Genomic DNA, 13,708 nt, shown 5'->3' with positions numbered 1-13,708 from the left:
AGTGCCTTTAATTATACACATAATCTCAAAGATGCTTAAAAACAAACATACATGTAATATGAAACGTAACTAAACTGCATATCAGATATTTCAGGAATGAACTGAATACACTTTGAACACAAGGTTGTATTTTGCAACAAAAAAAAGTGTTGCTCATCAAGTTCGTTTCCATTTTTGATCATCTTACAATATCACCGAAAATTGTTTTCAGTGAGCATATAATTGCTGACTACCCTCATGCTTAAACCCATTTTGATATTAAATATGCAATAATTGTAAATACTGCATACAAGATCATCCACACAAAGACAGAGAGTACTCACCAACTGTACTATTGCTGATCATATGACGTATCTGCCAGAGAACCACTTCATGTTCTGTGTGGCTCTGAACAATCGAGGGTCCTCTCCCTCCATTGTGGGCTCTGATTGACCCAGTTCTGTCTGAGCTTTTCTTTCCTAGTCACACTGTCACAGCGCGATATGACGACTCCATCAAACACAGTTGTCTGTTCAAACTGTGGTCGATCACCAGACTCTGAGACTATTATAGAATGGAGCTCTGAGATCGATATGAACCACAGTTAACATGACAAACATATTTTTCACATACAGTTTCTGATTTACTTTTTAATCAATACTGTATTTTCAAGACTGATGTTTTTTATTTTTAGAACTGGGACATGGTCTGGTACATGTTTGAGGTGCCTTTGTGGAATGAAGTTCAACCTGGTCTTGAGGACTTCTGTTTTGTCAGCCGTAAGAGTAAACAATCAAATGAAGAAAAAAACTAGTTTACAATAGGTTACAGATCTAAACTTGGCTTAATCACTGGAATGTGTGATGTTGGGCACAATATACACCTTGATTAAGTTGATATAAATCCCTATCACTTAAAATATAGATTTTAAATTTGAGTGTCATTATTTTTTATATAGCCTTCACTTTCTTGTTGAGAAAGTCTAACATTGGTGGGATAAGCGCAGGTGTGGTTTACTGACAATGACCACAAGAGCAGCCGCTCACCTATGACAGCTCTTCCAACTCTGACACAGCCTAAACAAAAGCAAAGAAAGGCTGTGCATTTGTTGGCGAACATGGCTTAAGCCTACTGTTGATTTAATTTCTATCCTGACCTTTTGTTCGTATGAGGAATGAATGCGATTGCATTCATAGTGGTTATAACCATTTAAGTCATGTGTAAGTGTTATTTATTACTAATTCATACTTTTTTATGATTTCAAAATAAATGACTATCAGACTCACTGCTCTTCCTCTTAGGACCACAAGGCATGAGGAATGACATGAGATTAAACAAAAAGATGGAGTGTGGGATTGGGAGAACAACATTCAACAAGATCAAAATGTAATCTGTTAAATTTTCACAAAAGACGGCTGGAATTCAGTCGGACCTGCATTGCAGAACAGTAGGGTACTGTAGCTCTTTTTCGCCATGCACAACTAAAGAATGTATGACCTAGCCTATTAGATTTCCCTCACAGGTAGATGCTTACAGTTTCCAGAATAACACATTTGTGTGTGCACAGGTTCTTAGTTTTGTTGACTGCAAGTGTAGTTTTGTTGACTTTTGTTTGCCAGAGAAATGTGTGAAATACATTCAAAAACAGATGTCAGTAGTTCATCATTTGGAGTGATCCAACATTTCACACAGAAAAATTAGACATCTGTTGCAATCTTGTTAGCTATTATTATTAAAACAATATTAACTTAGTGTATTGCTTACCACAAAATGTTGTTGATATCAAAAGACTGATGAGGCAAACTGACATTCACCTGATAAAATGCCATGATTCATTAAAAAAATATATCAATGACAACTCCAGCATAGCCATAACACCTATGTTCACAAATTTCTGATGTGCCTCCAAGAAGGGTAATGCTGCATCTGGGAAAAAATGTAAGGTTTAAAAGGCAGCTACAGGAAATAAATGTTGCAGAACAGGAAATGTGTGGCACATACTTCTTCAGAGACCGTTTTAAGTCCAAAATAAACAACACAAATTAATGTAGCCTATAAGCTTTTTAATTCAACAAGAACATTGCGATAGAACAAGAAGCACAAATTGAAGAACTACACTCTGTTGGAGTTTGGACCCTAAGATTTTCACTGTATCCGCAATTATACCTGCAACCCTGTACATGTGACTATTAAATACTAAATCTGAATCACTCTGGTGATTATACTGCGGGAGAAGCCATGAGACTATCCAAATCAGGGTTGGAGTAACTGAAATTATTTTCTATTAGAAAGATCCTGAATTAAAAAGTAATTGACCCCCAATCCTGATCCAAGTCAACAGATTAAAACCATGTTCTCTTGAGAGCATACTGTACCTGACAGTGGAGGATGTTTCACTGGTTTACCTAACACACCTCACTGAACATAGTTCCACAGATTCACTTTATGAATTTCCGGTCCACAGATTTTCTGGGAGCCTTCAGTCACAACCGGCTTGTATGCATGGCTGTTAGGACTGCAATGCTGGTACCTCCCAAAATAGACCATGTATGACATTCCATGATTTGAAAAGACTTTAGACCCTGTACTTGATATGCTGTGTATCATGTAATAAGGGTTTGTATAGTCCCCGTATGTCTGATCAGAGGAAGGGAGGATCATAGAGGGAGGAAGCTAAACACAGTGAGCAGCAGTCCTGAACAGCAGAGACCCTCTTCTCCGTTCAAGTCAAATATCTCACCATCCCCCATCATGTCGCCCCTCTGCACCACAGAGATATGACAGAATGGTGGGATAATGCAGCATTCTTAAGACAACACAGAGGAACCCTGGGCTGCCCTACATAACGACCGTACAGCCAATGACATGGAATTGTGACAAAGTTGAATACTGTTGTATATTACTGTAGCCACAGTGAAAGGTGTGAAAATGTGAGAAAATCAACTCCTTTTGGAGGAATGTCTCCTGCGACGGCTGGTGTGACTGTTTCGCCGTGTGAGCTCAGATGGCTCGGAGTGCGACCGCTCGTGCGCCTTCAGGAGACGCAGGTACCTGAAGGCCTTTCCACACTGGCCACAGCTGTGGCCCTCCCCTGTGTGTTTAAACTTGTGCTCCCTCAGGTGCGTGTGTAGTTTGTAGGTCTTCCCACACTCGTCGCAGCTGTAAGGGCGTTCGTTCGAGTGCAGCCCCCGCTTGTGTATGCGGAGGCCCCCGCTGTCTTTAAAGGTCTTGTCGCATATGTCGCATCTGTAAGGTTTCTCTGAAGAGTGCCTGCGTATGTGGGCCTGGAGTAGGCTGTTGTTGCCAAACATCTTCTGGCAGACGGGGCAGGGGAGCTTGGGACTGGGGTCATGGTCTTTTTGGTGTCTCTTTAGGTCAAACTCATAAACAAAGGTCCTTCCGCACTGGGCACACAGGAACTGGCGGTTCCCAATGTGGTAGCCCATGTGTCTCTTTAACAAGCTTGGCATAAAGAAACGCAACCCACACTGCTCACAGGCGTACGGGCGGTCCATGGTGTGCCAGCGCTGGTGGGCAGACAGCTGGAATTGGGTTGGGAAACTCTTCGGACAATGAGTGCAAAAATAGGTATTCTCACTTGTATGACAATCCATGTGTCGTTTGCAGTACTGTACCTGCGTGAAACCCTTGCCACATATGGTGCATTTGTATGGTCTAGCATCCGTGTGGACACGATGGTGATTCTGAAGGCCAACCTTTCTCCGAAAGCACTTGCCGCACTCATCGCAGCTAAAGGGCCGCACGTCAGAGTGAATTTTCATATGGTTGGTCAGGAGTGCCAACGTCCTGAAGAACCTGCTACAATCGGTGCACTTGAAAGGTTTCTCTCCGGTGTGTATGCGGAGGTGATCCTCCAGCCGTCCCCGAGACAGAAAACGCTTCCCACACTCTTGGCAGGAGTTGGTTGCAGGGTTTCTCTTTTTCGAGCAAGCTACTCGTAGTGGCTTTTGCACCCTCTTCCTTTGGATAATGGAACTCTCAAAGAGATCGACCTCTGTTTCCTGACCCCCGATCACCACACTGCTTCCGAGACCTGTGTCGGCCGACTCCATCTCCTTGTCCAAATGATCGTTTTGTGGAAGGGGTGGCAAGGAATGGAGCGATAAAGTGTAACTGGCAATATGGGAGACCCACTGGTCGACACTCGTTAGCTCGACCGGCTGGTTATCCGTGGCAGGGAGGACTATCTGTGAAGGAGAGGCTTCAGTGATGGAAGTACTCATCAGTGATACAAGTTGTTGCTGTCTCATTGTTTGCAACATACTCCTTACTGTTGGTGCCCCTTTTGATGGTGCACCTCCCACCAGCCCGCTAACACCTTGAGGACTAGAGCAGACCACGGCGCTCTCTGGCAGTACATCGTCTTCTCTCTCCACAGTACTATCTTCTCCAGCATGGTCAGAGTCATCTGACATCATTCCCAGATCCTCCAAGTTACTGAAGGAGGCAGGGTTCATGACACTTAGAGCGGCATCTAATGATTCTGATGGCTCGTCAAAATCTGGCTCCATTGATGGCATTCCACACGCGAGGCGGAAGGACAGCGAGGACAGCACACAGTCACCCACAGAAGAAGTGACAGGTACTGAGAGAAAGGGACAAATATAGAAAAATGACATTCTGATTGGTTGAATGTGAAAGCCTAGGAATAAGCATGTTGACATTAATAACATTGAAAAACTATTTCACATTCCTGTAAATACAGCTAGTTCAAAGTGATCCATGACAAAAAGGGAAAACTACATTGTTCTTTGTTTATCTGTTGATAATTCTACTTAACATTAACAGGAAGGAGAAGATATGATTGAAGTAAGCCTACCAAACTGAATCTTATTTAGCAGGTTCTGGTGCTGGAGGAGAATCTTCAGGTGCTCAGGGTCAGACACAGACTTTCCACACTCCTCCAGGTCAGAGGGGGCAGCACTGATAATGGACGCTATCTGAGAAGAGTTAGAAGCTAAGATCAGCAACCAGGGGGTTTCTTAGAATGCGCAGGATAAACAACATTATGGCATGTGTTGGCATGTATACAGTTGTCTAACAATGTCAACATTAGATATGATTGGCGAATTGTTAGTTATAGACTTGTTGTGTAACAGTTCATTACCTGGGAGAGATCTGGCACAGATAGCAGTCGTTCCAGTCTGAGGACCAAGCCTCCCACAAGGGCCTGCAGTGCTGCGTCATACTTGGAGCCATACTGTGTATGGAACTCCTCCTACAGGGAAGGAAAGAAAATTATTTAAGTCAGTGTCTTTGAAATGACAAAGTGGACAGTGTGAGAGGAAAGGGAGAAAGTGTGCCGAACCTGGAAGAAGTGCTTCCTCTCATAAGGGTTTTTCAGCAGGGTTTGGACCAGCGCCACGAAGTTAGCCTGTGACTCCTCCACTTCTGCATCTGGCTGCTGTAATCAGGATTTGCATGGGTGACAGGGTTTGTAGAAGTCATAAGTCCAACCTTAAAACAACTTTTATCTCTTACCCCATCCGTGTTTTCACTTTGCAGATCTAAAGAATCAGATGAGTGACAGCAAAGCAAGACAGATGGCAGAAAGCTCCCGCAACCCCACTGGAAGGTATTAACACTAATGTTGTTTATGCTTATCCATTACCCTCAGATTAGTACACTACAGAGCTAAAGGCTATTTTCAAACCAGACTAATGTGCAAATGTTACTCTCTTTTAAGTAGTCGTCCGAGAATGGTATTGACAGAAATGTTTTAGTATGCCGTGTTACAGGTGTGTTGAGTCTGTGCGCCGGTATAGGCCGGAATTTCCACACTGCCACACAAGAGATAAATATTCTTACCCCCAAGATGTTCATCTTTTCCAGGAGACGTTGGATGTCCTGAAGGTTGGGTGGGTCCTTACGGAACAACTCCAAGATCATCTAAAATAATGGGACAAAATTGTATATGATTTTTCTAATACACAATGTGTCAAAACCACCCCTCCCATGACCACATATCATGTCACTCACCCTTGCTCTCAGACCCAGGATGAGTTGAGCCCTCTGTTTGTAACTCAGCAACTTTGGAACTGCTTCAGTCACCACAGTTACAAACTCCTCGACCTTCCCATAGTGCATCACATTGCGTTGATTCACCACATGCCATACAAATGAATACATCAGCCGCAGCGGAGAAACCAATAGTCGCAAAGAGGAGAGAGGAAGTGGGGGGGCTATAGCAAGACGATAGAACAACATGTTAGGGTGTGTGGCTTCATCCTCTAGGCTCTTTAGTAACAAATACCTCCAGCAGCAACATGGCTAACTAGCTAGCAAACGTAAATTTAGAAGGCAAGCCGAAACGAACATTAGTTTTACACTTAGCTACCCATTGAAGATAGTCGCTAGCTAGCTAGCGCTCTGCATTGCAGTGACTTGGGTCTGTAGCCAGGCCCACATTTGTAAAAATGGTTAGATTGCTAATACATGTCTAGCAAGTGTCGTATAATGTAACCTACCCGTACTGGCAGTACTCTTCTTGACTCGTTTGTCCATGCCAGAATGTTACCAAATATGTACGATAGGCAGAAATCTAACAGTAAAGGTAACTAGCATGATAGATAGCTATCCACAACCCACAAACGATTTATGAAAATGGCGACAACAGATGGAAACGGAACCAAAACCAGAACAGAGTTTTGACCAGACTATTAACAATAAGATTGGCAGCATAACATCATTACTGCCACCTATCGTGCTGGAATAAGAGCCGCAATTGAATCCTACTGCTCTCTTTTCTTGAAATTACATTTTTAGGTTAAAACACGAATTTCATAATTTTTCTGTATATATTTGGTTGAGTATGAATCTTTATTTTGTAGCTTAATAAACACCTTAAATGTATTATAAAAAGTCATCACACAGTACCGTTCTAGCATACATTTGGTTACCTTTGCTGTGAATAAAATAGCAAAACAAGTGAGTAGTGGCACACAATTGTGACTTTATTTGCCTTTATCCAACATCAAATGTGCATATTTTTTGTAAAGGCTTCCGGCAATCATTGACTACTCTCAAAAAGAGAAATACGTGAGTGGCTGTCAATGTACATCTTATGTCATTGGAATTTCAACCTATCCAAAAAAAAAATCATCACAAACAAATATGTTTTAATGACACAATCATTCATTGTTATCTAACAGGAGATATGTTTGTTGCTGCATTAATTAAGCCAGACATTATATTATTTTTCAGTGTTCAGTCTATTTAGGGAATCCTGAATTATGGTCCAAAATGGTCAAAAATCTAAAGTCTACAACAAAAAATGAGAAATATTATTACAGCTATTGGCAATTTGTCAGGACATTAAAAATAGCATCCCCGACAGTGTGGAAGGCAGCCACTGTGCAGTAAATCAACTAATTTTGGAGGAATTTCTCCTGCGACGGCTGGTGTGACTGTATTTCCTTGTCTGCTCAGATCGCTCTCCTGAGTGCAACCGCTCATGCGCCTTCAGAAGACGTGGTAACTTGAAGACCTTTCCACACTGGTCACAGGGGTGCCCCTCCGCCGTGTGGTGGATAATTATGTGCTCCTTCAGGTGCTGATTCAGCTTGTACGTCTTCCCACACATGTCGCAGTGGTAAGGGCGTTCGCCCGTGTGCAGACGTTTGTGACTACTCAAGCTGCTGCTCTGTTTAAAGGTCTTGTCGCATATGTCACATCTGTAAGGTTTTACAGAGGTGTGCGTAAACATGTGGGCCTTAATGAGTCCGTTGCTGCCAAACACCTTCTGGCAGACAGGGCATGGGATCTTGGGCTTGGGGCCATGGTCCCTTTGGTGTTTCTTCAGGTCAAACTCATAAACAAAAGTCTTTCCACACTGGGCACACAGGAACGGGCGGTTCCCAATGTGATAGCCCATGTGCCTCTTCAGCCCACTAGGATGAAAGAAGCGCATCCCACACTGCTCACAGATGAACGGGCGCTCCATGGTGTGCCAGCGCTCGTGGACAGACAGCTTGTATTGAGTTGGGAATCTCTTCTGACAATGAGTGCAGGGAAAGTTATTTTCACTTGCATGAGACTGGATGTGTATTCTGCAATAAAATGCTTGGCTGAAGCCCTTTCCGCAGATGGTGCATTTGTGTGGTTTTGCACCCATGTGGATGAGCTGATGCTTCTTCAGGTCAGCCTTTTTCCGAAAACCCTTGTCACACTCATCACACTTAAATGGCCGCGCTTCAGAGTGATTTTTCATATGAGTGGTCATGTATCCTAAGGACCTGAAGGCCCTGCCACACTCCGTGCACTTGAAAGGTTTCTCTCCTGTGTGAATGCGTAGGTGATTTTCCAGCTGAGACGGATAGACAAAACTCTTCCCACACTCCTGGCAAATTATGGTTGCCTCAGGGATTTTCCTCTTCGAGGGTACAGTTATTCTTTGTGGCTTGGGCGGCCGTCTCCTTCGGATAACAGCCCTCTCAAAGAGATTGGCTTCTGTTTCCTGACCCCCAATTTCCACACTGCTTCCAAGACACGTGTCACCTGACCGGATCTCCTTGTCTTCATCGTTTTGTGGAAGGGGTGGCAAGGAAGGGAGCGAGATAGTGTTACTTGCAATGTGGGAGACCCACTGGTGGACACTCGCTAGCTTGACCGGCTGGTTATCTGGTTGGTTCCCATTGGTGACCGTTTCAGGGATGACAATATGTGAAGGAGAGTCTTCGGTGATGAAAGTATTCATCAGTGTTACAAGCTCTTTGTCGCTCTCTGTCGGCAGCATGCTCTCTACTGTTGGTGCCCCCCCCACTGGCCTGCTTATACTTTCAGGAGTAGGTGAGACTATGTCGTTCTTTGACAGTGCATTGTCTTCTCCACTGTGGAGTACTGAATTCTTCGCCCCACATGCGTTATCTCTGGCATTCTGCTCTTCTCTCTCCACAGTAGTTACTGCTCCAGTGTGGTCCGATTCATCTGACATCATTCCCAGATCCTCCAAGTCCCTGAAAGAGGCAGGGTTCATGATGCTTAGAGCTGCTTCTAATGATTCCGCTGGCTCGTCAAAATCTGTCTGCATGGACTGCATTCCACAGGTTAAGCGGAAGGACAGCGAGGACAGCACACAGTCCCCTACAGAAGACGTGACAGGTACTGAGAAAAAGGGACAAATACAGATTTTAAAAAATATAAATAAATTATGAATATTTTATATTACACCACATTCTGTTTGTTTGAACTTGAAAGTATTGGGCATGTTTAGATTAATACCATTTCAAAGTAATTCAAATTCCTGTAAATACAGCTGGTTCAAAGTTATCAATAGAGTGAACCATGGCAGTTTGACAAAAAGGGAAAACTACATTGTTCTTTGTTTATCTGTTGATAATTCTACTTAACATTAACAGGAAGGAGAAGATATGATTGAAGTAAGCCTACCAAACTGAATCTTATTTAGCAGGTTCTGGTGCTGCAGGAGAATCTTCAGGTGCTCAGGGTCAGACACAGACTTTCCACACTCCTCCAGGTCAGAGGGGGCAGCACTGATAATGGACGCTATCTGAGAAGAGTTAGAAGCTAAGATCAGCAACCAGGGGGTTTCTTAGAGTGCGCAGGATAAACAATATTATGGCATGTGTTGACACGTACACTACTGTTCAAAAGTTTGGGGTCACTTAGAAATGCCCTTGTTTTTGAAAGAAAAACACATTTGTTGTCCATTAAAATTACATCAAATTGATCAGAAATACAGTGTAGACATTGTTAATGTCGTAAATGACTATTGTAGCTGGAAACTGATATAGCTGGAAGCTGGAAACTGAATATATACATAGATGTACAGAGGCCCATTATCAGCAACCATCACTCCTGTGTTCCAATGGCATGTTGTGTTAGCTAATCCAAGTTGATCATTTTAAAAGGCTAATTGATCATTAGAAAACTATTTTGCAATTATGTTAGGACAGCTGAAAACTGTGGTGCTGATTAAAGAAGCAATAAAACAGGCCTTCTTTAGACTAGTTGAGTATCTGGAGCGTCAGAATTTGTGGGTTCGATTACAGGCTCAAAATGGCCAGAAACAAAGACCTTTCTTCTGAAACTCGTCAGTCTATTCTTGTTCTGAGAACTGAAGGCTATTCCATGCGAGAAATTGCCAAGAAACTGAAGATCTCATACAACGCTGTGTACTACTCCCTTCACAGAACAGCGCAAACTGGCTCTAACCAGAATAGAAAGAGGAGTGGGAGGCCCTGGTGCACAACTGAGCAAGAGGACAAGTACATTGGAGTGTCTAGTTTGAGAAACAGACGCCTCACAAGTCCTCAACTGGCAGCTTCATTAAATAGTACCCGCAAAACACCAGTCTCAACGTCAACAGTGAAGAGGTGACTCTGGGATGCTGGCCTTCTAGGCAGAGTTGCAAAGAAAAAGACATATCTCAGACTGGCCAATAAAAATGAAAGATTAAGATGGGTAAAAGAACACAGACACTGGACAGAGGAAGATTGGAAAAAAGTGTTATGGACAGACGAATCTAAGTTTGAGGTGTTCCGTTCACAAAGACGAACATTCGTGAGACGAGGAAAAAATGAAAAGATGCTGGAGGAGTGCTTGACGCCATCTGTCAAGCATGGTGGAGGAAATGTGATGGTCTGGGGGTGCTTTGGTGGTGGTAAAGTGGGAGCTTTTTACAGGGTAAAAGCAATCTTGAAGAAGGAAGGCCATCACTCCATTTTGCAACGCCATGCCATACCCTGTGGCTTAATTGGAGCCAATTTCCCCCTACAACAGGACAACGACCCAAAGCACAGCTCCAAACTATGCAAGAACTATTTAGGGAAGAAGCAGTCAGCTGGTAGTCTGTCTATAATGGAGTGGCCAGCACAGTCACCGGATCTCAACCCTATTGAGCTGTTGTGGGAGCAGTTTGACCGTATGGTACGTAAGAAGTGACCATCAAGCCAATCCAACTTGAGGGAGGTGCTTCAGGAAGCATGGGGTGAAATCTATTCAGATTACCTCAACAAATTGACAACTAGAATGCCAAAGGTCTGTAAGGCTGTAATTGCTGCAAATGGAGGATTCTTTGACGAAAGCAAAGTTTGAAGGACATCATTATTATTTCAATTAAAAATCATTATTTATAACCTTGTCAACATCTTAACTATATTTCCTATTCATTTTGCAACTAATTTCATGTATGTTTTCATGGAAAACAAGGACATTTCTAAGTGACCCCAAACTTTTGAACAATAGTATATATAGTTGTCTAACAATGTCAACATTAGATATGATTGGTGAATTGTTAGTTATAGACTTGTTGTGTAACAGTTCATTACCTGGGAGAGATCTGGCACAGATAGCAGTCGTTCCAGTCTGAGGACCAAGCCTCCCACAAGGGCCTGCAGTGCTGTGTCATACTTGGAGCCATACTGTGTATGGAACTCCTCCTACAGGGAAGGAAAGAAAATAATTTAAGTCAGTGTCTTTGAAATTACAAAGTGGACAGTGTGAGAGGAAAGGGAGAAAGTGTGCCGAACCTGGAAGAAGTGCTTCCTCTCATAAGGGTTTTTCAGCAGGGTTTGGACCAGCGCCACGAAGTTAGCCTGTGACTCCTCCACTTCTGCATCTGGCTGCTGTAACACAAATTGGGAATCATTTGATACAAAGTACAGCCACTTCGGTCATCAGAATTACATGTGTTACTTAAAAAGAGGGGTATTGAGTATGGGTGACAGGGTTTGTAGAAGTCATAAGTCTAGCCTGAAAACAACTTTTATCTCTTACCCCATCCGTGTTTTCACTTTGCAGATCTAAGGAATCAGATGAGTGACAGCAAAGCAAGACAGATGGCAGAAAGCTCCCGCAACCCCACTGGAAGGTATTAACACTTGTATGTCGTTTAAACTTATGCAGTCCCCTCAGATCTGTACACTGCAGAGCTAAAGGCTATTTTCAAACCAGAGTACAGCGCATATTTTACCCTCTTTTAAGTGTATGTCGCTCCAGCCTTGGTTTTTCTGGGTTAATGATATTGACAGTCATTCTTGAATATGTTGTTTTACAGGTGTGAGTTGTTCACTGGTATGGGTCAGAATTTCCACACTGTCACACAGGAGAGAGAAATATTCTTACCCCCAAGATGTTCATCTTTTCCAGGAGACGTTGGATGTCCTGCAGGTTGGGTGGGTCCTTGCGGAACAACTCCAAGATCATCTAAAATAATGGGACAAAATTGTATATGATTTTTCTAATACACAATGTGTCAAAACCACCCCTCCCATGACCACATATCATGTCACTCACCCTTGCTCTCAGGCCCAGGATGAGTTGAGCCCTCTGTTTGTAACTCAGCAACTTTGGAACTGCTTCAGTCACCACAGTTACAAAATCCTCGACCTTCCCATAGTGCATCACATTGCGTTGATTCACCACATGCCATACAAATGAATACATCAGCCGCAGCGGAGAAACCAATAGTCGCAAAGAGGAGAGAGGAAGTGGGGGGGCTATAGCAAGACGATAGAACAACATGTTAGGGTGTGTGGCTTCATCCTCTAGGCTCTACAGCAACAAATACCTCCAGCAGCAACATGGCTAACTACCTAGCAAACTTAAATTTAGAAGGCAAGCCGAAATAGACATTAGTTTTACACTAAGCTATCCATTGAAGATAAAAATCGGGTCTATAGCCAGGTTCACATTTGTAAAATTGAATAGATTGCCAATACATGGTTAGCAAGTGTCGTATAATGTATCCTACCCGTACTGGCTGTACTCTTCTTGACTCGTTTGTCCATGCCGGAATGTTACCAAATATGTACGATAGGCAGAAATCTAACAGTAAAGGTAACTAGCATACTGGACAGATATCACCAAGTCACTGACGATTTTTTTGGGTGAAATTGGCGACAACGGGAAACGGAACCAAAACCAGAACAAAGTTTTGACCAATTAAAACCAAGATTGGCAGCATAACAACATTACCGCCACCTACCGTGCTGGAATAAGAGCCGCAACTGAATCTTCTCGTTTCTTGAAATTACATTTTTAGGTAAAAACATGAATTTCATCATATATATCTGGATAAATATGAATCTTTATTAATTAACTTTTGTGGCTTAATACACTTTAAATGTATTATAAAAAGTAATCGCACAGGACCATTCTAGCAAATACTAGGTTTCCCTTGCTGTGAATGTTTTCAACTAAAACAGCAAAACAATTGAGTAGTGGTACACAATTTTGCCTTCATCCAACACCAAATGTTGTGCATATTTTTTGTAAAGGCTTCCGGCAACCATTGACTACTCTCAAAAAGAGAAATACGTGAGTGGCTGTCAATGTACATCTTATGTCATTGGAATTTCAATAACCTATCCAAAAAAAAAAGCATCACAAACAAATATGTTTTAATTACGCAATCATTAATTGTTATCTAAAAGGACATATGTTTGTTTCTGTGTGAATTAAGCCAGACATTCTACTATTTGTCAATGTTCAGTCGAGGGAATCCTGGATTATGGTCCAAAATGGTCAAGTTTACGGAAAAAATCTGGACATGATTACAGCCAATGGCACTGGATTTTTTGACAAAGTTAAACTTGTGTCAGAACAATAAAACTAGCATTCCAGTCATTGTGTGTGTGGAGGGCAGCCACTGCAGAAAATCAACTAATTTTGGAGGAATGTCTCCTGCGACAGTTGGTGTGACTGTATTTCCTTGTCTGCTCAGATCGCTCTCCTGAGTGCAACCGCT

General features: G+C 42.6%; 2 protein-coding genes across 2 annotated transcripts; both read right to left on the bottom strand.

Annotated features, from left to right (window-relative positions):
- Nucleotides 1-2,025: 2,025 nt before the first annotated feature.
- Nucleotides 2,026-6,598, bottom strand: LOC120049961 (zinc finger protein 17-like). The gene is made up of 7 exons (XM_038996492.1): nucleotides 6,468-6,598; nucleotides 5,980-6,182; nucleotides 5,809-5,889; nucleotides 5,309-5,404; nucleotides 5,108-5,218; nucleotides 4,820-4,940; nucleotides 2,026-4,585 (listed from the first exon to the last, which is right to left on the bottom strand). Exons 1-7 carry the CDS (start codon nucleotides 6,502-6,504, stop codon nucleotides 2,919-2,921), a joined length of 2,316 nt encoding a protein of 771 aa, XP_038852420.1. The 5' UTR covers nucleotides 6,505-6,598; the 3' UTR covers nucleotides 2,026-2,918.
- Nucleotides 6,599-6,933: 335 nt separating this feature from the next.
- On the bottom strand, nucleotides 6,934-12,870 carry LOC120049959 (zinc finger and SCAN domain-containing protein 10-like). The gene is made up of 7 exons (XM_038996491.1): nucleotides 12,713-12,870; nucleotides 12,256-12,458; nucleotides 12,085-12,165; nucleotides 11,490-11,585; nucleotides 11,289-11,399; nucleotides 9,388-9,508; nucleotides 6,934-9,102 (listed from the first exon to the last, which is right to left on the bottom strand). Exons 1-7 carry the CDS (start codon nucleotides 12,747-12,749, stop codon nucleotides 7,364-7,366), a joined length of 2,388 nt encoding a protein of 795 aa, XP_038852419.1. The 5' UTR covers nucleotides 12,750-12,870; the 3' UTR covers nucleotides 6,934-7,363.
- Nucleotides 12,871-13,708: the final 838 nt, after the last annotated feature.

Source organism: Salvelinus namaycush, chromosome 6 (genome assembly GCF_016432855.1).
Source record: "Salvelinus namaycush isolate Seneca chromosome 6, SaNama_1.0, whole genome shotgun sequence".
Lineage (NCBI taxonomy): Eukaryota > Metazoa > Chordata > Actinopteri > Salmoniformes > Salmonidae > Salvelinus > Salvelinus namaycush.
Note: the sequence above shows the minus strand (reverse complement) of the source record. Positions and strands in the feature narration are given on the sequence as shown.

Excerpts from the sequence above, each read along its gene's own strand:
- LOC120049961 (XM_038996492.1), bottom strand. The coding sequence starts at position 6,504 with ATGGACAAACGAGTCAAGAAGAGTACTGCCAGTACGG. Across the intron at positions 5,890-5,979 it reads TCCTGGGTCTGAGAGCAAGG|ATGATCTTGGAGTTGTTCCG; the intron begins GTGAGTGACATG and ends CCATTATTTTAG. Across the intron at positions 4,586-4,819 it reads GCTAAATAAGATTCAGTTTG|TACCTGTCACTTCTTCTGTG; the intron begins GTAGGCTTACTT and ends CCTTTCTCTCAG.
- LOC120049959 (XM_038996491.1), bottom strand. The coding sequence starts at position 12,749 with ATGGACAAACGAGTCAAGAAGAGTACAGCCAGTACGG. Across the intron at positions 11,586-12,084 it reads AAAAGATGAACATCTTGGGG|CAGCCAGATGCAGAAGTGGA; the intron begins GTAAGAATATTT and ends TTTGTGTTACAG. Across the intron at positions 9,509-11,288 it reads CTGTGCCAGATCTCTCCCAG|ATAGCGTCCATTATCAGTGC; the intron begins GTAATGAACTGT and ends AACTCTTCTCAG.